This window comes from Schistocerca cancellata, chromosome 2 (assembly GCF_023864275.1).
Source record: "Schistocerca cancellata isolate TAMUIC-IGC-003103 chromosome 2, iqSchCanc2.1, whole genome shotgun sequence".
NCBI classification, from domain to species: domain Eukaryota; kingdom Metazoa; phylum Arthropoda; class Insecta; order Orthoptera; family Acrididae; genus Schistocerca; species Schistocerca cancellata.
The window spans coordinates 548,802,669-548,830,148 of record NC_064627.1 but is presented as its reverse complement, the minus strand read 5'-3'; the positions used below and the strand labels follow the sequence as shown (position 1 = coordinate 548,830,148).

General features: G+C 40.4%; 1 protein-coding gene across 1 annotated transcript in view; it reads right to left on the bottom strand.

Moving 5' to 3' along the window:
• The window catches only part of LOC126162131 (glutamate receptor ionotropic, kainate 2-like), a 224,684-nt gene that overhangs the window by 29,961 nt on the left and 167,243 nt on the right, over positions 1 to 27,480 (bottom strand). The window contains exons 12-15 of the mRNA XM_049918425.1: positions 26,267 to 26,405; positions 24,720 to 24,857; positions 19,842 to 20,040; positions 4,431 to 4,662 (exon numbers count right to left, since the gene is read on the bottom strand). Coding sequence (XP_049774382.1) covers positions 4,431 to 4,662; positions 19,842 to 20,040; positions 24,720 to 24,857; positions 26,267 to 26,405 — 708 coding nt within the window. The remainder of the gene's footprint in view (positions 1 to 4,430; positions 4,663 to 19,841; positions 20,041 to 24,719; positions 24,858 to 26,266; positions 26,406 to 27,480) is intronic.

Here is a 27,480-nt window from a genome sequence, read left to right as displayed (position 1 = left end):
GAAGTGGCGTTACAGTAGGTATGTGTTCCTATGTAGAGATCAATTCTTCTCATGCAGCGTACTGAAATGCTCAATTACGCTTGTCTGCCCTCCTGGTCAGTACGTCAAGTTAGTAACTGTGTTGTGTAGACTGTTGTGATGAGTGCTTCTGCAGCGCTGCGCATTTTTTTTCTCGAATAACAACAAAGGGTGGCCGAGGTTAACATCCCCATCCGAAGGTGAAGTCAACAGTAGAACGTATCTTCATTGCACAACATATTGTGCAAAACATTGAGATTTAATTCACGAAGTTAACATATAATTTAAGATCATATGATGAAATATCGTTCATCAAAATTTTATTGCAGCTTCAACGTACAGGCGAATACTTCCGGTCTGAGCGCTACCGAAGCTGCTTGCAGTGTTCATATGAACCGGAAAAGATGGAGAGAGTTCATTATTCAGTTTACCCCCTAGTCGCAAGGAACGGACTGCTAGCTCAGTTGCACAGGCTGTGCCCGTGCTATTGGTCTGACGACAGGTAGAGTGCAACCTTTCTTCGCCACGGCACTAGGAGGGGGAGGTTGGGGTGCCCATCGCCCAGGCAGGTCATTTTCCCCCATGAAAGAACCCCGGAGCTCATTTGACGTCGGGCTAAGTGAATCTGGGGCCGTCCTGGAAGGGCTGGAAAGAGAAAAAATCCCTACCCCTATCCGGGATTGAGCTCGAGACATCGAGAGCTGAAGTCTTGTGCTCAAGCCGCTAGACCACCACGGTCACCATAGAGATGTTAAAACCACAAAATATGTTTGTGTTGGAAATGTTTAACTGAATATCGATTTGTCAGTATTGCCATTCAAATTTCTTTTCTCTTTAGCACATATACCTATACTAGACGTCCAATGACAAATCAACGTAGCATAAAGAAAGACATTTACACGAAAATCTGGAAAATATATACTAACATTATTTGCAAAGCGGGCATGCCATCACCGTAAAAGCATAGCGTACCTGTAGAGCAGCAGCATTAATGACTGTAAGGATCTTGGCTACTCTGAAAATAAAACGGAAAGTATTGATCATATATTATGTATTCCACAGCTTTTCTGGATAGATCGTGCGTGGATTATACGCCCGAAATGACCACTTGGGTATCAGAATATTTTATTTTATTTTCCATGAAGGTAAAATTAGGTTTATCTCAAAAGTCCTCAGATAGAAACCAGACATCCAATAACCACTTTTTAAAGCCACAGGGCAGGAAATATGAAGAGTGGCAAAACTGAAACACTAACTGTCAACTGTCGAAGCGTTCGCCAAGAAGTCCTAGAACTTACATCTCTCCAAGAAAGCAATGAGCTTAATGTAATACTAAAAACTGAGAATTAGTAGAAATTAGAAGTAAATTGGTATGAAACTTTCAGTATTACTACCGGAAGATGGATTAGACTTTCACAAGGTGGAGTTGTGATATCAACAAGCAGAAACATAAGGTATGTGAGCAGCAAAATTCATCTGACTGTGAACTTATACCCACAATCGTAACCCGTGGTTGTGGGAGCCTGTACCCGCCTCAAAAAGCGCACACATAGACGCAGGGTCTCGAAGTGTTAGCCTCGATTACATAGCACAGGAATACACAGATTATACGACAGCACTATATTATGACTACCAATACCTAGCATCGACTGTGAAAAGTATACACACATCATTGGATGTAGAGGAAAGCTGTCAGGAAAACGATACTGAACGCTTTATCGGGCAACTACCTTGAACAGATAGGCGGGCAACCCAGACGAGATGTAATTGTTGTAGACCTTCCAGCTACAAAACGATGGTATATGTTAGTGTGTTGCTGAAGAGACAGAGGCCAGGGTACACAAAGTTATAGAGATGATTACCAGCAAAGGCAAAATCCTCTTCAAGGAAGCTATGAGACCAAATGTGGTTGACATAGAAAGTTATTAAAAACTACTCGTAAGACGACTTGTGGAATTAATTCAAATACGATAAGCTTACAATAGCAGCAGTTATAATTAAAACATTTCATGAAGCATCTTGGGTATTAATAACCGCTTCAGCTGTATTTAGTCCTTTGTTATTGAATCACTACCGGTTTCGTGGCACTAAAAGCCACATCTTCAGGTGAATATATGACTAAAACATTAGAGCGGAAAAACTCGGAATCTGTCATTTGCAATTGGCTCAGTATGGCGGAGTACGCGGCTGCATCCCCTCTACAAGGTTCCGTATAGATCGGAGAAGCGATGACTACAGTACAACTTCCAGAATGTTCGCAGGAGAGCTTCTGTTAAGTTTGGTAGGTAGGAGACGAGGTACTGGCAGAAGTACAGCTGTGAGGACGGGGGGATGAATCGTGCGTGGGTAGCTCAGTTGGTAGAGCACTTGCCCGCGAAAGGCAAAGGTCCCGAGTTCGAGTCTCGGTCCGGCACATAGTTTTAATCTGCCAGGAAGTTACTGTACAACTTGTTTAGGACCCATCCACTATAATGGAATCTGACTCTTTTTATTCTATGACATACCGTCTTTTATTGGTGTTTTGTTTTGACGGACAACGAATGTTGGTAAAAAGATTCCGAGCTTTTCCGCGTTGACGCGTCAGGCACATATAGTCTGTAGCTGTGAGCTCGGCTCCAGTACACCACCAATAATGGAGGTTTATATTTGAAAATGCCAGCCACTAGTGCTGGCGAAACGTCAGAAAAATCATCAGACGAACGTCGGCCGAAGAACTCGAGACAGTCAACAAGTGACCACGAAAACATTAACAATTTTGTGTTACTTGTAATTTTTGCAAATTCTGTATAGGTCAGTCTGGCAGGGAAATATGCACCCACTTGAAGTAAAACCACAGAAGGTGGAAACTTAGAAAAGGAAACTCTACTTTTGCAGACCATCTGCTTAAAGAAGGCCACAGTTAAAAGGTACAACATGAAGTATTAGGTGATATCTGTAAAGGAAGGAAGATGAACTTTCTTGAAAGAATGGAAACTAATAAACATATGTCCATCTGCCCAACCTTAGTTGCCATACACAGTTCCCTTAATCACCACTTCTAACCGCAGATGCTACACATAGTCCAATCCAGACCGTGTTATAAATTACTCCTCTCACTCACATGTTCCATTTTTCCTTCAGTTCATTTATTATAATTTCTCTTCTCGTGTTAAAAATTTTGACTTTTTATAATTACAGCTGTTTCACTTGCATGCTTATTCTCACAACTATGTCTTATCTGCTTGTAATTTAGGAACTATCAAAAAAAAACATTGTTTTGTTCAGCCACATACTTGAAGCATGGCGCCAAATTTTCTCGTTAAATTTATTTTCTTCTATGAACAATCGTTGTGATTTGTATATAGTTCATTAGTTAATGTGTCACATACCTTATTAAATAATCTTATGTTTTATTTACTCTGAAATAATTCCTCCTATTTTATCCTAATAGAGTACTAATATTTTCTTCTCTGGATATGGAGATAATGTGTAGATTCACTAGTTTAAAATCTGTGATCGAACAAAATTTCACTTCATCAGATATTTATCTTCGTACCTGATGATGGCGTAACAATCGAAATCCGGTTTGTGAAATAAATAACAAATACTGTAGAATATTACATCAGTGTTTTATGGGTTTCCAGACATTATCTATTAATAAAAGGTAACCGAAGAACTATGCAACCATTCTGCTGCCTTCATCGTTTATGTTGCGTAGGGATCACGAAAATAAGAGAGATTATGTACAAGGGAGTACAGAAAGTCACTTATACCTTTGTCCATAGGCAAATCAACTGAGATGCAAACACGTTAAGGATTCTACGAAGTACCCCCTGCCGTGCAGTGTACAGTAATTTGCCAAGAAGCTGTGTATGTAGATGTAACGCATTAGAAATATATCGGCTGTCGTGATGTAATATACCAATTTTAATGGAAAAATGTGGAATGTAGCAAATGGTATTTACGGAAATCCGTGCAACCCGATGCTCAGTCTAGAAATGGACAATTAGAGAATCGGACAGAGAAAAGTAAATTTTTATTTCACTGTATGTCATACACAGGAGTATGTATTGGACCAAGTATGCATTGTTGAAATAAGAAAGAAACGAAATATCTATGAGACAGAAAAATGAAAGTAGACGCTGATGGATAGAGAACGATGGGCGACTTGGAGACTCGTTTTGTGACGTTATGGAAGGTAGATTGAGGGAGAAAACCTCTGAAGGTGATCACTGATCACGACACATATTTATTGAAAATGTGAAAGAAGTGTGGACAGGGACATACTTGTTCGTGCAACTGAAATTGATTGCTCATTGCTGTGAACATTTTGAGGGCAATTGTAAGACAAGCAGATGACCTAGGTGATCGAACACCTTGATAACGTCGATGATGAAAAGTTGAAGCAAATGTGAGACCTTATGATTTCTCACCTCGGGGCAGCGCTATGCCGTAGCCTTTGGAGTCGAGCTGCCCGCCGACTTTGCGCAGGTCGCAGTTGAGCGCCGTCTGGTACTCGATGCTGGTGGACTCCATGAAGAAGGCGTAGTTGCCCTTCCCCTTCTTCACTCGCTCCACGCCCTCGTGGTTATCGTCGGTAAACACATCTGGCCGTGCCTGTTTCATCACTATCCACATCCGCTGGTACAACGAGTCGTTAGAATTCTGAAAAAAGAGATGTCTGTATCCATTGACATATTCTGGTGACATTCAGACTGTTTTTGTACGCAGAATACAAGCAGACAAAACCGAAAAATTTCCAGACAATCTGATAATGTGTGTTTCAATTACTTTGCAGAAAATTTCTTGAATATATGCGTTTATTAATTAGTCTGTTTGAGTCTTTCAACAGTAGAAGGCGCTGCCGTGCTTTCTGTGTGAAACGAGGGAACATTTGTACTCATGCTGAGCTCTAAAACCAGATTGTTGTGGCGGTTCAGATTCATCGTTATCTGGCGCACCAAATATCGTGGCAGGGTTTGAATCAAAAGTTTACAGTAGCCACTATACTTCTACATAAAATGAATGTTTCTTAATATTGAAGTTTGTATGCAAGTTGCTACTTACTATGTCTGAATACTGCAGGGCTGTTAACCAAATAGTCATGAAACAACACACCGTAACCTTATAGTATAATCCTTAGGGAAATCGATACAGCTTTCTCCAGTCAACAAATTTATAATCAAACAAGATGAACGAGTGCATGCTCGTTACTTTCACTGAACAGTGAGATATCGATCGTTGAGTTTCGCCCCTGTACACAATAACAACACTGTCATGGTGACAACAACAAGCCTAGGTGTCCACCAGCTTATACTTATTATAAGTGGGTCATATAACCGCGGAAAAGATGTTGAATAATTTAAAGAATCAAGACTGATATTAATAGACATTTATTTGCTCTAATTATTGACATACATCACAATACAATTACGAGACAACAAAGTTTTATAGAACTCAAACCAACGAAATGTTCAGAATGTGGATTGCCCTACAATACACCCAAACCTCCAGCTGTCAGACACTCAGAGCGGACCAAATGTTGTACGTCGGTAGAGTCTCTACCAAAACTCCGATTTAGTTCGTGCTGTGTGCTGTTGTCCAGCAGAACGGGCGTAAATGGTAGTTAAAAGTAACACCAGAACTACGGAGCATAGGAAAAGGGTATTTGTGAGGGTAGTTTTGTAGATCTTGCGTGGGTGAGTTGATAGAATGCGATGTCGACGTACCAAAAGTACCGCTGTTGTTTTAACTGTTTACACGTAGAACTGTTATATGGAAGAAATTTCCCTGACATGTAAAAGGACTTTACGGATTTTGTAGCAATCTTCTTTTGGCAGTGTGCCTTCTCTTCGTTAGTTGAAAGTAGCAAGCCAGACTACATTTGTACAGACACGTGTGGTGTTCCGTCCACATGTGCGACAGAACAGACACCACTCGTGATGAAGCAGCTAGTGTATCTGTAGTTTCACAGAATAAACATCAAAAATTGGAACAGTAGAGTAAATAAACAACTTCATCACACTTGCGGAAGTATTAATAGCCCCATACAAAACTTTCACGCATAACTCAGTTAAAAAATTGTCATCATTGGGGCTTGAATCCATAACCCTTGGTACGATGACCTAACGCTCTACCAACTTCCCCACGGAAACTATACGTATTATTTACAGTTATGCTTTTCCTGTGATCCGTAGTTCTAGTGTTATTTTTAATTACATTTTACGCTCGTTTTGCTAGACGACGGCACTTAGTACAAACTAAATCGGAGTTTTGGTTGATACTCTATTTACATACAACGTTTGGTACCGGTCTGAGTGTCTGATATCTGGAGGTTTGGATGTCAGATTTCCTCAACACAGCTAGCGTGAACCGATCAGCACCAGTATGGTGACCCGCAGAAGAAGCACCCAACATGGCAGCCCAGATCAGAGTCGCCCAGAATCCTCAAACAATGTCATCATCTGCCTAACTTTCGAAAATACCATATGGATGATATCACATTCTCCATGTGACAGACGAGAGTGTTGTCGATTTGACGAGAAAACTGGGTGCGCAGCAGAAACTTCCCAATCTTAGTATACAAAACACACATTAACAGACACGAGGTTGGTGCAGGGTTGTAGCATCACCTCGATTGGGCGATTTCTTCGCGCCAGGTACGGTGGCGGGGAGACTCAGCTCGATTCAATGACTAAAATTTTGGAGTGAATGCAATCGTTTTTCTCACACTAACTGGGCTACCCAATATCATCTCCACCTTTAATGCTCATGCAGAAAAGGCTAAAATGTTAAACTAAACTGATCTCTGCGAACACCAGTGGCAGCATGGTGCCCCCTGCCCTCAGCTAGGTCTGCTGGTGCGTCTGCCCAAAAAACCACGAAATGGGTTGCAGTCTCACTTTTGAAGACCGCCTATCTGCCTGGAAGGCTCGCCTCCCCTGATAATAATCACTGACTGCTTTCTGCTGACGACAAGACCCTTAGATGGCACTAGGAGTTCATATTCCCAAAGCGAAAAATGCAAAGCTTTCCTCTTGGTAACTGTTCCCAGTATTCGCAATAAAATATCACCAGGCAGGAAATGAAAAAAAGTTTCTTAGCAATATATGACAGTAATGTCACATCCCCCCTTCAGTCCTCGTTCAAAAAGAATAGAAAGTCCCCAAAAATTTCAATACTTATTCGTCACCTGGCTTAGGCATCCCAGAAATAAAAAATTCTGAGTCACATATGTCATACATCAATAAGTCAAGGTACTTTCCAAGACAGGTTAAAATATGCCTTTAATTAGTAAAATGTTACCAACAGCAATTTTCTGTGACTTATCCAAAGCATTTGAGTGTGTGAAGTATGACATTATGTTACAGGAACTACAATCTATGGTATAAATGGAACAGCATGTGAGTGGTTTAAGTCATATCTACAGAGCAGGAAGCAAAAAGTTTCTTCGTATGGTTTAAGTGATTTAAGGAAGCTTCCCACTTCATCTAACTGGGGTGAAATTACATTAGGTCTTCCACAGGGCTTGAACATGGATCCTCTTATGCTTTTGGTATATGTGAATGACCTTCTTTCTTATCTGAAACAGGAAGCTAAACTGACACTATTTGCTGATGATACAAGCACCATTATTAATCCAGTAAAAGAAACTCCAATTGGAAATGATACAAATAATATCTTTGTAAAAGTTATTAATTGGTTTTCTGCGAATAGTCTTGCTCTGAACTTTGAAGAAACACAGTACATTCAATTTTCTGTGGCAAGGAGTACAGTTCGTTCACTTAATGTAACACATCAACAGAAGTCAGTAGCCAGGCCAAAGCATACTATGTTTTTGTGTGTACGTTTAGATCAGAATCTTAATTGGAAAATTCATATTTTGGATCTCCTAAAGCGACTAGGTTCAGCAACTTTTGTAATCAGAGTAATTTCCAATTTTGAGGATATAGAAATTAGTAAGCTAACATACTTTGCATACTTTCACTCCCTGATGTCATGTGGAATAATATTTTGGGATAACACAACATTTAGCCAAAAACTATTCACTGCTCAAAAGAAAGTGGTTAGAATAATGTGTGGGGCTCATAGTCGCCCATCCTGTAGGCATCTGTTTAAAGGGTTAGAAATTTTTACAATAGCCTCACAATGCATTCACTCCATAATGACATTTGCTGTCCACAACATGGACCAGTTCAAAAACAACAGTGACATTCACGATTATAATACCATAAGAAAGCAAGACTTACGCTACCCTCTACTTAACCTATCTTTGGCACAGAAAAAGATAAAATACACCACTGTAAAAATTTTCGATAAATTACCAGATGAAATAAAATGTCTGACAGACAGCAGTAACAGGTTCAAAATAAATTGATAGCAAATCTCCTTGACAATTACTTCTATACCGTAGGTGTATTCTGGAATAGAAATAAATAAATGTAAAGGTATAATACATGCATTTTGTGCCATTTAAGGAATTGGGGTAGGTAATAATAATTTTCCGTTTAAAAAATAGAACCTTGATTCATGTGTGCTTTTCTTATGCTGTTGACACATTCCACACCATAACGGTTACCATGAGATTGATCGATGGAACACGTAAATAACTAACTCAGGAACCTGAAAATGACTCATAGCAGTCTTCTGTCAGAATAAAGATATAGGCAAGGCATCATTTTGCCTGTTTGATTCATAAGAAGAAATATGACTTGAGGATTAATATTGAACCTCAAGTTTGTACATAAATAAAACGCTAAAATAAAGTAACATGAAATTTCTCTCCACATCACATAAATCTAATATTCATACAATTATCTTTTGTCATGTGTTCACAGTGCAGTTTTGATGCTTAACTGACTAAATTATTCAAAATTTTCTTGTGTCAAATAATGAAAAATCTGTGCATAAAATGCATATTTCGTAGAGCTGTGCCAACTAGATTCAACTTTCAGCATTTGATTACTACAAAAAAAGATGATTATATGTCATACAATACTGTTTTCCCACACCAAGATTTCGAAACTCTAATAATAAAATAATTTGTTCCTACGAACGTGTCACAAGGAAGACGAATAGCTAACATATTTCATGTCAAAAAGGAATGTTGCAAATATCAAGCTCATAAAAATCTAAAAACTAACAATATTTAACTTAACATGAAATATCTTTTACAGTAGGGAAATCTGGTTACTTGGATTTTATACTTACACGATATAGAATGTGTTGAACAAACTCACAAAATAAAAGAAGTGATCTGATAATTTAAAAATATAATCTTGTGGCACCTGAATGACCCACGTGCAGCTGTTATTTAATAAATATGACCTACAGGATAGTAGATGTGCGCATGAGTTCCGTCACTGCCACTTCTTTACAATGAAAAATATTAACAGTACATATGGTTCCTAAGAAATGAACTATGCGCATCAAACTGTTCGCCACAAAATGGAGTGTTTCCACATAGGCTTGTACTAAAGAGTACAGTCAAAAATTTCCTAGTTGTTAACCTCATAGTTTGCGGGGTTAGCGGCAGAATGGGCGCTCTGCTTTAGATGCTGCTTGACCCCCTTGGCTCCCTTCTCACCTCTACCAGCAGCCTAGATGCACCTTCTGCAGTTTTGAGATTCAGTCAGCAAGTTTTTCAAATGTATACAAGATAAGAGTGGCATATGGTAACGACTTTTATCATTTCCATGCGTGACCTTAGTGTGAATGTGAACGTGCAACTGTTAGAATGAGTGAATGAGAACTCTAGCTTTATGTTTAACTTCAATGTACACGATGAATTAGGGCAAAGAAAGCACAGCATCCACAGCAAAAGCTACTTTCAATTCCTGAGTCATCTAATTTTGTTAATTATAATCTTACTCAGATCTCGTTACCTCCAAAAATTATAAGTTTATCAGACAACTGGCGTTCCGCCATGGGTCTGTCTGCGTCATGGTTTAAGTGGGATGTGATCTATGCATACTAAGTTCAGAGAGCATGGCGTAATCCGAATTAGAAAACAGGTTACAGCATGAAAGGTTGCTGAATGTACAAAAATTACACAATGGAAGACACAGTTCGTAATACAAATATGGTCAAGATTGCTCACAACACTATTTAGAGGATATAATTTATATAAATACCTTTGTACAAAGAAATTACTCTGTTTAGCGCTTACTCTGAGTTAGTCGCTTGTTAACTGTTGCCGGCCGCGGTGGTCTAGCGGTTCTGGCGCTGCAGTCCGGAACCGCGGGACTGCTACGGTCGCAGGTTCGAATCCTGCCTCGGGCATGGGTGTGTGTGATGTCTTTAGGTTAGTTAGGTTTAAGTAGTTCTAAGTTCTAGGGGACTTATGGCCTAAGATGTTAAGTCCCATAGTGCTCAGAGCCATTTTTTTTTTTTTTGTTAACTGTTACACTATATGACCACTTGCTAGCTGTCATAACATTAATTGCGTCGCGCTATGTCCTATTCTCACTGCGGGCCTTCCGAGATTTTGTGTGGAAATCGGTGTGTGGCGTCTTAAAAACACGCACAGAAGGTTATATTTGCATGCAGTGAGCAAAAGTGAAAACGCTGTCCCCTGGTGACGCCCGTAGCATCATGCGTAGGAAATCGGCGAGCCCTGGAGAAAGCGATGTTCAACGTGGCATGCCTGATGGTGGCTCTTTTAGAAATAGATTCTTTTGAGGAGTGTGAGAGTTCGCGACGCGCCTTGTGCAGTCGACAAAGACAACACCGACAGCGCAATTGAAGTGGCGTTTCTCAGTTACCCCGCCCTGAGTGTCGGAACGATACCGATACTGAACAACATCAAGGGGCTGTAGAGCGAGTCTTGATAAATAAACTGAAGGCAAGAAACGTCAATAAGCGACGCAACATTGTGTGGAAGTTGTAATACCAATATCCCTAACTTCTGTTTGCTGCAGAATCCTTGAACACATTCTCAGTTCGAATATAGTAAACTTTCATAATGCTAAGCAGCTTATGTCCACGAATCAGCATGGTATTAGACAGCGAACCTCGTGCGAAACTCAGTTTGCCCTTTTATCACATGATATACTGAGAATTATGGATGAAGGGCAACAGGTAAATTCCATATTTCTAGATTTCCGTAATGCATTTGACACGGTGTCCCGCTGCAGGCTGTTAACGAAGGTACGAGCATATAGAATAAGTTCACAGCTATGTAACTGGCTCCAAGAGTTCTTAAATAATAGAAGCCAGCATGTTTTCCTCGACGGCGAGTGTTTATGAGAGGCTATGGTATCGTCAGGAGTGCCCCTGGGAAGTGTGATAGGACCGCTGCTGTTCTGTGTATACATAACTGATTTGGCAGACAGAGTGGGCAGCAATCTGTGATTGTTTGCTGACGATGCCGTGGTGCACTCCAAGATATCGAAGATGAGTGACTGTGGGCGTTTAAATGTCTGGACATATTGTTGGTATGCCGGCCGCGGTGGTCTAGCGGTTCTGGCACTGCAGTCCGGAACTGCGGGACTGCTACGGTCGCAGGTTCGAATTCTGCCTCGGGCATGGGTGTGTGTGATGTCCTTAGGTTAGTTAGGTTTAAGTAGTTCTAAGTTCTAGGGGACTTATGACCTAAGATGTTGAGTTCCATAGTGCTCAGAGCCATTTGAACCAATGTTGGTATGGAAGGCAAATGGTCGACTGTGGTTTATTTGGAGAATTTTAGGAATGAGTGGTTCACCTGTAAAGGAGAGCATATATAGGACGGTGGTGCGACCTATTCTTGAGTATTGCTTGAGTGTTTGGGATCCGTGCCATTTAGGATTGAAGGAAGACACCAAAGCAATTCAGACAATGGCTGCTAGATTTGTTACCGGTAGGTTGGAACAAAACTTAAGTGTTAAGGGTATGCTTCGGGAACTGAAATAGGAATCCCTGGAGGGAAGGCGGCGTTCTTTTCGGGAAACAGTACTCAGAAGATTTAGAGAACCGTCTCTTGAAGTTGACTGCCGGACCATTCTGCTCCCGCCAGCATATATCACACGTAAGGACCATGAAGAAATGATAATAGAAATTTGGGTTCATATGGAGGCATACAGGCAGTCGTTTTTCCCTCGCTCTACTAGCGAGTGGAACAGGAGGAGAAATGACAAGTAATGGTACACGGTACCCTCCGCCACGCACCTTACGGTAGCTTGCGGAGTACCTATATAGATGTAGACGTAACGGCTAACGCTTGTCGCTAGGGCACACTTTCGATAGCGAACGTGAGCCCGTTCACTGGTGCCCCACAACTAATATTGTTGTGACACATGTGCACATGAATGGTGGGCTCCATGTGGTTCCCAAGTCGTGCAGCGACCATAAACCATAAAATTACCAAATATGCAGCAACCAGTCGCAAAATCATGTTTTATTTATTCACTTTTGCCAATCGATTTCAACTGATTAACAGCCATCATGGGTGCTTTCAACCAATATGTGCTCTGAGTAGTAATACTGTCTTTAGCAGACGTCAAACATAAAGTCAATGTTTGACCTTTGCTTAAGACAGTATTATTACTCAGGGCACATATTGGTTGAAAGCACCGATGATGGCTGTTAATCAGTTGAAATCGATTTGCAAAAGTGAATAAATAATACATGATTTTGCGATTGGTTGCTGCATATTTGGTAATTAGACGTGCACATGTTCTGTGCCATCTGATGTACTCAATGATGTGAAGCCGTTGCAGTACGTTTCGTTTGACATCGATCAATGTCTGTAACTCAAGTTTGCTACAGAAGAATGTAAGGTGGCGTGGTTCCCCGACCTTCATTTCTTACATATTCCGATCTCACCATCGTATTCTGCGTATCAAGACGTTTCATTCGAGCCCAAAATCGATAGGATAGGGTCAATTTTACATATTTCCATTTAACTGATATGCAAATCTAATAAATGAATCGCAAGTGCGCACCGAGATTAAAAAGTCGATGCTGGCGTACACAAACATTCAAGACACTATGGCCACAGGAGTTTCTGTTCGGTGGAGGCAACCAGCCCACGGAAAAGTCCATAGGATGGTGGGGTAGCACGCAGCTGCGCCGACCGGCCGACTGCCTATGGACCAAAACAATTTTTGCCAGAGAAAAGGGATAATGGCCTGCGTGTTCACCTTAAAAGTAAAACCCGCTGTATTGTTTGGAAGAGCCCCAGCAAACACATTCTTTTGACGGACCTAGTGTACAGAGTTCTCACAGGTGGACAGAAAACGCCTAACGCTGATGCTACATATTTTCGGATTGGTAGGCTGAAACGGAGCGCCATTCCCCTGTTTGTAAGAGTAACGCTGATTGGTGGACTATTTCTGACGCAATGAGCCGGAGGAGTGAGGGAAAGACAGCGGATGATATACCCTTTAGCTTTTTGCGTGTAGGGAAGTCGTTCCGGTGAGGCTCTTGTAGCGGGAACACATAGCAGGTGCAAGTGCGCTCGTGTGTGTACGCAGAGAGTGAAGAACAGTCTCTTTTCAGTACTGCACTGAGAGAGCACCTCTGTCGCTAGCGAATAGGAGTGATACTCTATATTGAGTCGCTCACGATTAAGCGTTTGTTCACTGTGTTGACCGCAATACTTAATGTGCGGCGTGAACACAGACAGAGTATTAGTTAGCGCCTGTGAGCAAACATTGAGTGGCATCGCGGTGGACTGGTTACCTGACCAGTGCACCACGCCAATAGTAAGACTAGGGGCAGATAGGAGTCCTTGACTTCATCAAGGTATAGTGATAGTTAGATTGGCGAAGGTCAATCCAGATAAAAAGAGATAGTTTTGTTATTTTTCAGCGGCGAACGACGCAGGCAGCAGTCGTCGCAGCTAACGGTATTGAGCGCTACAGCGTAGGCGAGCCCCATCTTTCCTCCATTATAAATAACATACTTCATTCACGATACTCCATTACATTTCTCACGTGACGGCATCGACCATACTTAGAAAAATTCAATTGGATAATTATTCAAGTTGAGCAGGCGCGGGTCTCAGCCATTCTGCCGAGTAAAAATTATTCTTAAAGAAAGGGGATAAGAGAGCTTTCCCGCACTTTGTATATAAATCTCATTAACAGGATTCCTATCCATAAGAGGTAACCTCCTATTCCGAAAAGAATGCAGTAATTTGTGCATCAGTTTATAAATAATAGTTTCATTTCATTTTTCTTAAATTTTGCAGTAAATAATATTTTCCGTTTGTTTAACGTTTTTCTTACACCAACTATCAATACTCCAGTACCCAAGTATTCCATTAGTTACGTAAGTAAATAGAATATTTTTGTGTCTTTTTCCTTACAGCGGACGACTCCAGAAGATATTTATTGCAGAAAGTTTTTCAGGCATTTCTTTTTGGTACGTTAGGAGCGTCTGTCTGACTTCTGTAGTAGTGTGGGGTGGAAATTGGTTCTTGCAGGAGCCAAAGGGTACTTGTCAGAGCAATCCGTTGCCCAACTCATCAACACACCCACACACTGACAAGAGTAGACGCGCAGCAGGCATGGGACCTATATTTTTTTGTGCTTTTTAGCGTAGTTGGATGACGTTTCCAGACATTGGTTCCTGCCCTCAATTTGTTCAATACTCCGTCTATCATCCTTCGCCACTTGTCGACATCGTTTTGTTACAGCCGTGTTCATGTCTCAAGTCCCATTGAAACGTGACAAACACATGGGACGAGAAGCTATCCTGAATAAAAATTATTTGTAGATGTACTTGAAACGCAAGATCCAAGAGTGGAAAGCGAATGAATTGATAGCACCAGGTAGCTCTCTCTCACGCACTTGTAACAAGGAACATGCTGAGACATCGAAACATCCATCACCTCCAGACAGAGTCCCGGCCGCGGTGGTCTCGCGGTTCTAGGCGCTCAGTCCGGAACCGTGCGACTGCTACGGTCGCAGGTTCGAATCCTGCCTCGGGCATGGATGTGTGTGATGTCCTTAGGTTAGTTATGTTTAAGTAGTTCTAAGTTCTAGGGGACTGATGACCTAAGATATTAAGTCCCATAGTGCTCAGAGGCATTTGAACCATTTGAACCTCCAGACAGAGCCTCAATATCACTCCAATGCAGGAACCAGAAGCAGAAGTAAGCTTCCTCTGGCAGAGCATGTTGTTACAGCTGCGCCCTCATTGGCTTGCGCCAGTTATAACCGCTCTTTTAATTAAGAGCAATATTATCAGGATTATTCTCATGTAGGAGGGAGGTGATCGATAATATCGGAAATAATTAATAGCATTATAAAAATTGTTTTAATTAAAATTATCGATCGCCCGCAGCAAAGTAGCACTTCAGGGAAATCAACGGCTGCTTTTGTTTCTAAATTATACTATATAAACCATGAGCGGGTATTGTTAGTTCTCTTGTCTTGTTTTCTGCGCTCTGAATAAGTTCACGTAGCTGCGGCGTGCGATATAGTGAGCATTTCAGTGTGGAATGCCAGGGAAGGGATCAGGGCACTTTTGTGAAACTACAAGAAAATTGACTATATGTTAATTTTTACGGGATAGACTTTCGCCGTAAGGGCATGGACTAAGAATATTTGAGGAATTGTGTGCGCGAGAAAAAGTATCGCTCAGTATTAACTTCTATTACATGCCGAATAACTGATAATAGGCTCTGTGGAATATACGAAGGGGCGTTAAATCGAATATAAGTACGGAACTGGACGTTAGCTTTGTGAAAATAAAAGCGTACGAAGTTTGAATAACTGTATCGAAGTATAGTAACGGACTATAATCCTTTCTATAATATCTTTGAGTGATGAACTATAAAAATCACAGACATTTTAGTTGCCGTAATTGCTCAAAGTAATTGTAAAATCAACCTTCCTTTTCCCTCTATACAAAACGCAATCATTCATGATCATTTAATTATTATTGAATGTTCTTAATAAAGAACAAAGTGATTTCCATAATTACGTGTGTATTAGTAAATAACAACTAACATTCAAAGAGGTTATTAACAATCTTGTCTTCGGTAATGGAGCAACAAATGAAGGATGATCGACTGAGCAAAAAGTTAACATTAATTATTATGAAAACCCGAGATTTAGTCACCGTTACAGTGAAGATGTTTGTGGCTGCCCCATCTGATGTATAGATATAACTAAAAGTCGGACATGTACAGCAGATGACACATCAATAAATTACGTCAGAGAAGTCGATGACAGCAGATCGACGGAGGGCGGTTACAGCTAGCGCCCAATACGTGGCTCGAAAAAGAGGATGAAAACAATTATTATGTAATACACAGTGGTGAAATATAATTTTTGTAATTGTGTGATGACCAGTGACTGAAAACTGTCAATTATTTGTTTCATATTCTCCAATACGACAACCCACGACGCAAGCGCAACGACACGAGTTGATTGCGGACGGAAGACCGCATCTGCGAGTGCGTCCGGCAACCTCCGGGAACTACAAGACTTCAAAAGCAGTAGGGAAGGTAGGAAATAATTGACTTTTGTTACTGCGGCTCCGACTAGGGTAATTTCTAAGAGTGATTGCCTCTCGAAGTCGCGGGGTCCAAGCGATGCATATCGAACTTGCGATCCTAAACCGATCTCGTGACTGGTGGCGGGCGTTATGAGTATGTTTACGGTGGTCACTACAGGAACGACAAAAGAAGAGCGTTACAGAAATACTTGTAATTACAAAGGAGACGACTTTCCTTACTCGTTGTCGGTGTTGTCAAGTGAAAGTCCATGTGATGTGTACGCTACGAAAACAATTCCCTTTTTTTTAATTCGCAGAGGTGTGTAACTTAGAGCAACTAAGGGAACGACGGAAAGCAGATAAAAATGTCGATCACAAATAATTGATCATAACGCCCGCCACCAGAGTGGCGTGATTGATGTAGGATCGCACGTTCGATATGTATCGTTTGGACCCCGCAACTTCGAGAGGCAATCATTCTTGGAAATTACCCAGACTTGTATGTTTGAAGACATTTTATTTCTGGCTGAACAGTACTTTATTGCGCTTCCTTTTAATTTTGATTGCGTGGATAAGGCAAGTCCATGACGCAGAAACTGTGTAAGTAGTTAGAGTTATATTTTATTTATTGTGTATTCTTATTTTGGTGTTATTCTGAGAGTGTATATTGATAACAATAAAACGGGGATACCATTTAAGATAGAATCTAGATACAAGTCTAGGGACTTTTGGGAGAGCAGATACGAGCGAGGATGAAAACCGTGTGGAAAATTTAGATGTTAATAGGACAGAGGATTTGTTGGAACCTGAAATGTCAAATATGAGTAGAACTAGTTTGGTGAGGAGTAATGACCGTACCGAAAGTTACGAGGTTCACACTGTAGGTATTTGTGAGGAAAGTAATCCTACCAGTGTGGTCAATATGCCAACTGGAAATATCAGTATCAATTAGCTGTTTGAATTTCTAGTGAAATCAAATCAGGAACAAATAGAGCTAAATAAACTGTGTGATCTTAGAGATAAAGCCTTTAGAGAGGAAATTTTAGAGCAAAACGAACAACGCGGGCTTAGAGAAAGGGAACAGGAGAAACAACGCGAACTTGCCGGAAAAGCTTTTCGGGGGGAGATGTTAGAATTACAGAAACATCGAGATTATCAAGATCAAGAATTTAAGAAAGAGGTATTAAAGATTGTTAATGATATTGAATCACATACTAAGAAAAGGGATGAAAATTTATCTATCTCGGCAGATAAGTAAATATTAAGTGCAAAATCTTGCAATTAAATGAACGAAACATTGAGAAGTTCGGTCTCTAAATTAGAGGGAACGTGCAAGCAATAAACAGAGAACAGACTAAAATAGGTGAACAGATCGATAGAGTTATTAAACAAGTAGAAGATTTAAAAAACACAGGACAGTAGTTTATTGACGACTAAAATAGAGGAGGATTTGTCAGAATGGTTAGAAGCAAAGGCGGGAGACGTTCACCCGCACGTTCAGAATGCTACCGAGTACGCGACGCAGCAGAGTAAACCAAATACACTGCGACGCATTTAGTTTAAAACGTATACTTGCAAATTTCATCTCAGAGTATAACACTTCTCGAAAGGAACGGTGCTGCAACCTACTGATGGACGATGGAGAAATAGTCCCGTGTACTGGATCACTGAAACAGACGGCAGTGAACGTTGCTAACTGCGAGTATCTAGAGTGCCGAAAAATACCACAGTGAATCAGACATATGACGATCAGATAGTTTGACCTAATCAATGTAGGGCTGTCTTGATTAAAGTTCTGGTAATGTTAAGACTTCCGTTGTTGTTCGAGAAAAATGTTCATTAATACTCAAGTAGTGTATACAGCAGAACTTCATGTATTTTGATAGAACATTTTGACCGGTTTGGTACATTATTTTTTCAACGTGGTCTAATAAAACCATCGATTATTATTAATTTTCCAGTGCCTGCACCCTTCAGATTTTGTCGCCTTTTGGATATTGGAGAAGGGGGGGGGGGCAGATATATACTAAAAAATTCTGTACTGCGAATGTGTAACATGATTGACCCTCTTGTTATCAGAATCTTTTCCCCATATTGTCAGCAAATGGGTATTTAAATTCTATGTGTGTTCCGCGTGTGATAGATAAGCACCAGATCGTAACTTAGAGTTAAACTTTCGTAGTTTGGCGTTAATCAGCTTCTTAGGATAGTCAAGCCGGTAAGAAAAGTGGAACACATGACCTTCAGTGAAAACCAAAGATGAACTCTAGAGTGGATGAATTCCTACAAGTAACCACCATTCTAGAATTCAGCTGTCGCAAATAACCGCCGTTGCTACGTGGAAGCTGTATCATCTTACTGGCTACTGTAACGTCCCATTTCGGCTACATTAAACTCACTATTCGGCTTCTGGCGAACTTTGGTCGTGGAACTGAGACCCTCAAACATAAAAAAAAATGCTCTCGATTGCTTCGTACATGCAAATCACGGGTTTCGTAGATGTAAGTCTCATACTGTGTCTTTTAAACGCTTGTAGTCTGTTCCAGATACAGTAGGAACTCTTCCATTTCTAAAGAGGGTGACGTCACTTGTCGTAAAGCATGGTAAGGAAATGTTGAAAATTAACGGAACTAAACGCCGCGAAAATATTCATAAGACTGACTCGGAACTGACCTTTGTTAATGAACAGGAGAACTTTCTAGCACAGGAAATGCTGGAAACCGTGATTTCTAGGCGCCAATCCACTGCTGTCACATGTCAGCCACTCGGTTTTCCCCTCACGCTGTGTCCCGAGTATTTCGCTGTAACATTACGTCTGAATGAATGTGAGGAGCAGCCGTGTCTAGTGACTAGCTAAATGTAGCACAAAATGGTGCTCATGGGAAAGCAGCCGTATTCATCGCCGAGGTTTATGTGAAGCACAGTTCGCGGAAAACGTACGGGGAATTTTTTGCACAGTAGTTTAAGAGTGGAAGACTTTTGACAAAACCTTCAGCAAAGTCTGCAATGCAGAACTTAGAGACAAAATGGAGCGGAACGGTCTCCATTTCCAGTACCTTCTGTGCTGTTCGTTAACAAAATTCATTCTGCGTATGATTATAAATATTTTATAGGCCAGTTTTATTTCCTCCGCCCTGTACAACATCATGTGGACTCACGATGACATAACGAAAATATATGCGTTAAAAAGGTGTAGAGTAGAAGCAAATAAATAGGTTAAGACAGTTGCACTGTTCACAGGTAGTCTGTTAGCAGTTTCGCGTAGATGGGCAAATGTAAATGTTAACGTTTACATCCGACGATGAGCTGAAAGTTCTTTCTTCAAGATGTCCCACGTGAAACACTGCATTCTTATATTATATTATTAGACGTTATTGCTAGTGAATGGTCAGACTATGTCGGGGTACTTTAAAACTTGCCTTGAAGAACGCTGCCGTGGAGCCCCTGCCGAAGGTGCCGTACTTGATCTTGGTCTGCTTGGCCAAGTCCTGGACGCTGTTGATGGGTGACTCCATCCTGCTGATAGTGAGGAAGGCGGCCAGGTTGGCCGTGTACGATGCGATCGCGATCAGCGTGAAGAACCACCACATGCCCGCCAGCAGCCTCGTCGACACAGCCCTGAAAACAGGCAGTGAAGGTTACACTTCATGGTGGCCTCTTGGTGAAAAGGAAATCTTATCTTCAAAACTGGAGATTATTTAACGTGTACTTCCTTGTAGATGAAAATGGTATCGAGAAAATTCGATATTTTAGAATGAATATGGAATATCATTGTTAGAACTTTCAGTCGCCACAAAACTGAATAAAATTCTCCGGAGAAAAATTGCTAGTTGGTTAACAAGTGAGTAAGACGATTTGTAAGTCTTTCAGGTGCTACCAGAGTAATGGTCGCAGTGTCGTCCTCACCATGCGATGTCCAATACCAACGTCAAGCTCCAGAGCCTTATTCCTTAACCAAGGACTCAATTTAGATCCACATAATTTTGATGAAGTCAGTTGTCATCAACATTTGACCTACAAGGGCCAGAAAAATGTTGTTATTAAGTTCCTCATCAGAAGACTTGGCACCAAAGCTCTGAATTAAACGTCAAATCCCTCTGAAATATCTCGTAACCTGTGGGTATGTGCCACTGTTGATAGAGGTGCCACTGTTGTTGGATGAAGAAATTCAGTTCGGTGGCCCCTTTGATGTTATATGAGACGAGAAGGCCGTTTATCAGCATCGGATTTCGTCATCTTCCTTCTCTCTCTCTCTCTCTCTCTCTCTCTCTCTCTCTCTCTCTTTCTGCCTGCCGGCCTCTCACTATTATGAACAGTATGGACAAGAAATTATACCATATAAGCACTCATCACAGAAGGTATTTTAGTTCTCACTGGATAGGTAACTAATAAAGTGGAAGTTTGAGAATATTTCGCCTTACGCGAGTGAAACCCTAGGGGACTTCTCACCTAACAGTGCAGTGTACGTTATCTTAGTTAACTGGATGCAAACCTAAAACGGATTAGGCTCTACCTGGGTGCCTCACTAAACGTCGTGATTTTTCCTGAAAAACCTCTGATCAAATTTTAGAAGGTGTTATTGGTAACATAAGTTCGCAAGGAGCATTAAATATGCGCGTTGCTGAGATTTAATTCAGCTTTTAGTCACAGAAGTGTCCGGTAGCACAGTCTTTGCCTATAGCGCAAGCATGAAAGGCCGTTCGACTCCCGCCTGGGGGCACTATGAGCGCCCCTTTCATCCAACTGCGGGCGACTTCCCGCGCACGCTTATTGCCTGCTCGTAAATTTTGACACCGCCGCGCTGTTATCATCAGTCGTTTCTTGTAGCAGTGACTACAGCAACTACCACCACCTGAAGATGTTTAGCAGTTGTATCGACGAAATATTGTAAGATTTGCACAATATTATCAAGCAGAAAACCCGAAAAATTTATTTAAAATTTTATTTTAGTTTATACATGTATTTTTATCAACTGTCATCTAATCAGATATCCTTAGAAATTTGATATTGCAATAACCACACGTAAATAAGCTGTACATAATAATAATTATTGTTATTATATTTGATAATAACATTATTATTAATAAGAAGAACAGTAATAATAATAATAACAAAAATATGTTCTTATAATAATGTCAGACACATTAATATTATTTTAGTTTTTTTCATAATGTGACGTTTCTGTGAAATGAAGCTAATGAGATACTGAAAGAAGTGCACTGAAGGAGTTAGCAGAGAAGGAAATCTTGAAAAGTAGTTGGCTGCTGTAGGGAACCAGCATCAAACAAAATAAGAAAACGTTAGCAGAAAAACGAAGAGAAGCGGCAAGAATGCATGGATAGTTTTGAAAATGTGACAGAATTACTAGTTCGCTGTTGGACACAAGGAAGCTATCTGAAAGAAATAGAAAAAGATTTTGTGTTATGTATAGCCAATATGTTCTATTGCTGTTATGGAATGATGATAGGTATTTGAAAAGTGAGGCAGTAAGTCGAGGACACCAGTGACTAAAAAGTCGATGAAGAGAACGTAGTATGTAAAAATCGCAACAGCCATCCTGTCACATTCACTCTAACCGAAAATAGGAGGGACTTAACGTGACTAAACAACCCAACGTTACATATCTATCTTACGCAAATATTCATTGCTAGTTCGGTTCGTATGAACCTTTCGCTATTTGTGCCCTGTTAAGTTGCATCACAATAGTAAAGTGCGCCGGAATTAATTATTGGACTAGTTTTTATTTTATTTTAGGGAAAATATTTTTCTATATTTTGAACTGCATGTAGCAAGAGAGAGATTTCCTGCGTCTCTGACAGTTTATTTCTTCCCAGTTTAGATGTTCGTTCAAGATTATGGACTGATTAATGTTATCTGATAAAGTAACTGCATACCACCGAAGAGTGTGCGAAGAACTGTTGCAGCCGGCCGCGGTGGCCGAGCGGTTCTAGGCGCTTCAGTTCGGAACCGCGCGACTGCTACGGTCGCAGGTTCGAATCCTGCCTTGGGCATGGATGTGTGTGATGTCCTTAGGTTAGTTGGGTTTAAGTAGTTCTAAGTTCTAGGGGACTGATGACCTCAGATGTTAAGTCCCATAGTGCTCAGAACCATTTGAACCATTTCTTTAAACTGTTGCACAAAAATTCCGCAGTTAAAGTTTCGTTGCGAAATGAGCATGACCTGTAATTTCCTAGGTTCAAATGGTTCTGAGCACTATGGGACTTAACATCTGTGGTCATCAGTCCCCTAGAACTTAGAACTACTTAAACCTAACTAACCTAAGTACATCACACACATCCATGCCCGAGGCAGGATTCGAACCTGCGACCGTAGCAGTCGCGCGGTTCCGGACTGAGCGCCGGAACCGCTAGACCACCGCGGCCGGCTAATTTCCTAGGGTTTAGTTAAAAAGGAAGAAAGCAAGATTAAGATTTGATATCCTGTCAATAATGAGATCGTTAGAGACGGACGGGTGGTTTGAGACCCGGGTCTTGTGTCCCTCGTGACGCTGAATAAAGGTTATCTTACTTTTATATGTATACTAGCGCAGGAATCCGACGCTGCCCAAGTATTTACTTATAACTGTGTGTCCACGTCCGTATCACGCAATGTATGGCCTTGTGCTTCATACTTATGACGTCATACTTCCTGACTTATGTGTCGCCCAATTACATAATTTTCTAGGTACATTCAGCGGCATGTACGTATACTGTCTGCAAAATGTGTTCCAAATGGAGATAGTATCAATTAAGTAATAAATTTAAACGTCATACACAATGAAGCAGTTTTCCACGCACCTCATTGTGTATGACGTCATATCTCCTGTACTGTGTGTTGTACAGTAATATAATTTTCACTTATATTGCGCGATACATGTGCATACTGCCTGTAAACTGTGTCACGAATACAATTAGTAGTAAAAAAGTAATAAATTACAATCCACGCCTCATGCGGTTCTTTTACTGAGTGAGCAGCGGAAAAATAGTAAGGGATAAACATATTTCCTTTCATGATTTTGTAGGGGTTGTCAGCGAGAAAAGTTATCGTAAAGATTGAAATTGTGTGCATAGTTTCTTGCAAGGCGCTAAGTGATCTCGTTCTCAAATACTGAGTGGATGAAGTCTGGGAATCCACGCGTCGTTGGCTACCCTTCTTTTTCACCCCCACCGCCCACACCTTTGACAGGTAGGTGGTTTTTACCCCCAAAGCGACTGTCGCCTGAATGTGAGGTGTATGTGTACCAAATTTGGTTGAAATCGATTCAGTGGTTTAGGACATGTGGAACACACACACACACATTTTTATAAGATGTAATGATCTGCACTGATGATAAAACCGTCGTGTCTCCAAAACTGCTAGACGAATTTTCATGTGGTTTCCACAGGCGACTCGAGCTTGGGGCAACATATAGACTTTATTTCATCAAAATCGCCTCACGGATCTCACATTCAGGCGACAATCGCTTTGGAATCAGCGCAGCTTAGTAGTTCGGATGTTTACCTTAGTGACACGACTGTCACGGTGTAACACGCCAAAGAAACAACAGATGGCGCTATTAGTTTCGTAGTACACAAAAGAACCCATGGATCGCGCCGGCTCTCTCTCTCTCTCTCTCTTTTTTTTTTTTTTTTTTTTGTAAAAAAAGCTAAGTGACACAAGTATTTTCGAAAGTTCACGTCAGTGGCAGAATTACGTTACAAACACAAACTGACACTGAATTTACATGGCTAGGATATTTGGATTTCATTATTTCCCTTTGTGCATTAAAAACGCAACGAAATCGCTTTGCTTCTTTCGTTAGGTTTTATTTATATTTGACTTCTTGCCTAGGAAAAATGGATTTACTGTATAGGTGAAGTATCCCATAGCGGTTCCGTTTTTACCGACTGAGATAAGGAACCCTAAAAAAGGACGGTATGCAAAGACCCTTCTTTAACTTCCGCTGCGAAGCACGGCCGTATAGTGAGTTCTAAATAAGACAGATGTAATGTTCTTGTCAGCAAATAAGTAATACTTACAAGAATATAACATTGATGAAATATCACTGATATACAGGGAGATAACCAACGGACCAAGGGCCTAATCTTCGAGGATTCAGGAGAGGACACACTTCCAAGATGGCTGTTCCTATCGGCACGCGAATCTTTGATATCGACAGACGTTATGGTCGATACGTTGGGCACTGTCTTGGAAGCGATTTCAAATCATGTAATGCAATACTTTCTAAGATAAACTGTGTGCATCCACATGTGGACATTCCTTTCTCAGTAGGCTGAAGGAGATATTTAACGACTCACTTTGGTAGGAGATCGCATCCGGCACCCATGAGAGATCCCATTGTGAACCAAAGAATGTTTATCAAGCTGAACGTGTTTTCAAGTTCTGAGCTATCTTGATCACAGGGATGCGGTCTCGTCCATTCATTCGGTGCCATTCTGAAACGAAAAACATATGATCTTTTTTATGTAGTTATTACACTGGAGTGTGTATGTGGAACAGATCACATTCATGGCAAAAGCATAAATCTAAGTTAATGAAAAACGAAATGTATCACGAAATTTTAATCTTATTATGTCCATAAACTTTCAATCATCATACTTCAAAAATGCTGTGGTTCTATTTACTAAATGGTCAAAGTGATAGAGAATACAGATTATTTGTATTGTCATGCGTGCTTTTTAATCTCATTTGGTCTAATAAATGCATTCGTTCTATATTACAATATACTATTAATTAGACTGAACATCACACACAGAAGTTTTGTAATAATAATCAAGCACATATTGCTAACAGTTTTCACGCGTTATTTTTAATATTTCGCAGGACTTATACCAAAATAAGTGCACAAGACACAAGAGAAGCCTCATTTTTTTTTAACAAGATTAGAAAGAAACACCAACAAAGACAGGAACTAATTTCAGTGTGAATAAGTATGTAGAAGTGAACAGACAAAACACATAAAGACATGTCTCAAGTTAAAATTTAAAATTTGCTTGCAGGTAATCAGAAGGTAATTGGATTACAAACAGTGAATGACACAAAGCTCATAGGAAACTTCCCCATATCTAACAGCCACTCATCGGCCGTTAATAGTCTTGTATTAGAGTTATGGAAAAAATGTAACCTTTTCTCGAGCAAAGAACAACCGACTTGAATCTGCAAAAAGTGTGGTTTGATTCCTTTTGTTATTAAGAAACATCTGTTTTATTTGGGCTACGCTATACGTCTGTGAACTCGGCTTTGAAACACTGTCCTGATTAAGTTTGAAAGTAATACCATTTCTTTCACCTAACTAACTTCCGCTTGACAACGATGAATTGGTTTAGTTATATCTTAAAAGCTCTGAACAGAATATCTCCAAAGAAGGAAACGAAAAAACATACAGTGACTTATTAATATCACAATAGCTTCGGCAGCAAATATAGGAAGTACGTAATTGCACAACAGGCCTGTTCGTAATACTAGACTTGATAGAAATGAAGTAGACAAGTGGAAAAATGAATGAATAAATAAACATAGGATTAACAGAAGTGATGCATAAATATAGTTTTAGGCCCAAGAGAAAGCAAAGACAACTGGATGAAACTTATGCTGTGTTAATTTGGTAGTTGATGAACTCTTTACAATGACAAAAGAAATACTTTATTGTAAACACAGCAAAGTAAAACATCGAGCGAAAGAATCAAAATGCCATATATTTAAGAAATTACGCAACGCAGAACAAAAAAAGTTAGCGAAAGAAGCAACAGAAGTGTATCAAAATGCTTATTAGATAAAATATGATTCGGGACTGAAGAAGAGAACAGATGTGTGTAACCTCATGCAACATCTGTGTATTACAAACCTTGCTAAAACGAAGAAAATCGCAGATACGCCAAGAAAAGCAGTTGCCATGTAGATCCATACATCTATCGTGAATGGGTCCAAAAAAGAAAATAGGTTGGGTGGGGGCTTCTCGGGCTTGGTGTAGAGGATGCTGATGCCTGAAAACACGCCCATACTCAGCTCGTCTTGTACCAGTTTTTCCAACGTAGTTAAGTCGACTCTACAAATTTTTGCTAACATAAGATCCACTTAAACTACCTAAAAAATAACAAACGTACACTCGCATCCTGTTCATCTCATTCTACAACGGCCAACAATCTCCTATGTTGTCCTATGAATAAAGGTCTCATTTGCTGCGTAAATCATGTGGCAATATTATCTACAATATTCTGTACATCCTTGGTTTTGCTTATGGTTTAGGCAGGGTCTAGAAAGACTACGTCCGAATGCTAGCCTGTCCGTTAGAGGAGCCATATCAGCTTCTTCTCGCTAGAGTGTACATCTCATCCACATCTCACGGAGCATTACCAGCAGAAACGAGTAAATGAAAGCGTAGATCGGCGATCCTTTAGCCATACATACGTGTAACATAGGTGTGGTTAAATAAGTGATTTTTCATAACTAACCCAATTCTGACCTTATTGTAAATATGGAGTAGATGGTAGTAGCTCCACAATGGTCATTGTCCACAGTACCCGCATACCACGAAAAAATGCTTGGGTATGGAGACTGAAAAGGTGTATATCGATTCCACAGTCGGCAAGCTCATATGGTAACAGAAAATATGGCATAGTGACTTCAATAGAAGCGTGTGTTATTGTAGTCACTGACTACGTTTTCGAGACTCGTTACCATGGCCACCTACTGGTAGCCACAGTAACCAAAATTTCCGAAACACCCATAGCCAGAGTTGTAAATGACTCACGAAGGTGGAGATAGCTCTCCAAAGGTGTCCAAAATCATATTGTGTGAAGCAGAAATGAGATTCTTACTCGCACATGATGCTCGAGGCTTGTCAATAATTACTGAGAAAATGTCGCCAGTGGTGCACTCGTGTGTAAATACTGAACAATATTTTCGTAAGTTAATTTTCGCTGCACGTTAAATTTACTGTTCAACATACAGCAAGTTGCGCCTTGCTTTCATCGGGTCGATCAACATCTATACTTGGAGATTATATCTTTGAATTTTCAAACGCGCTGAAATAGAATTTCTGCTTTTAATTTAAAATGA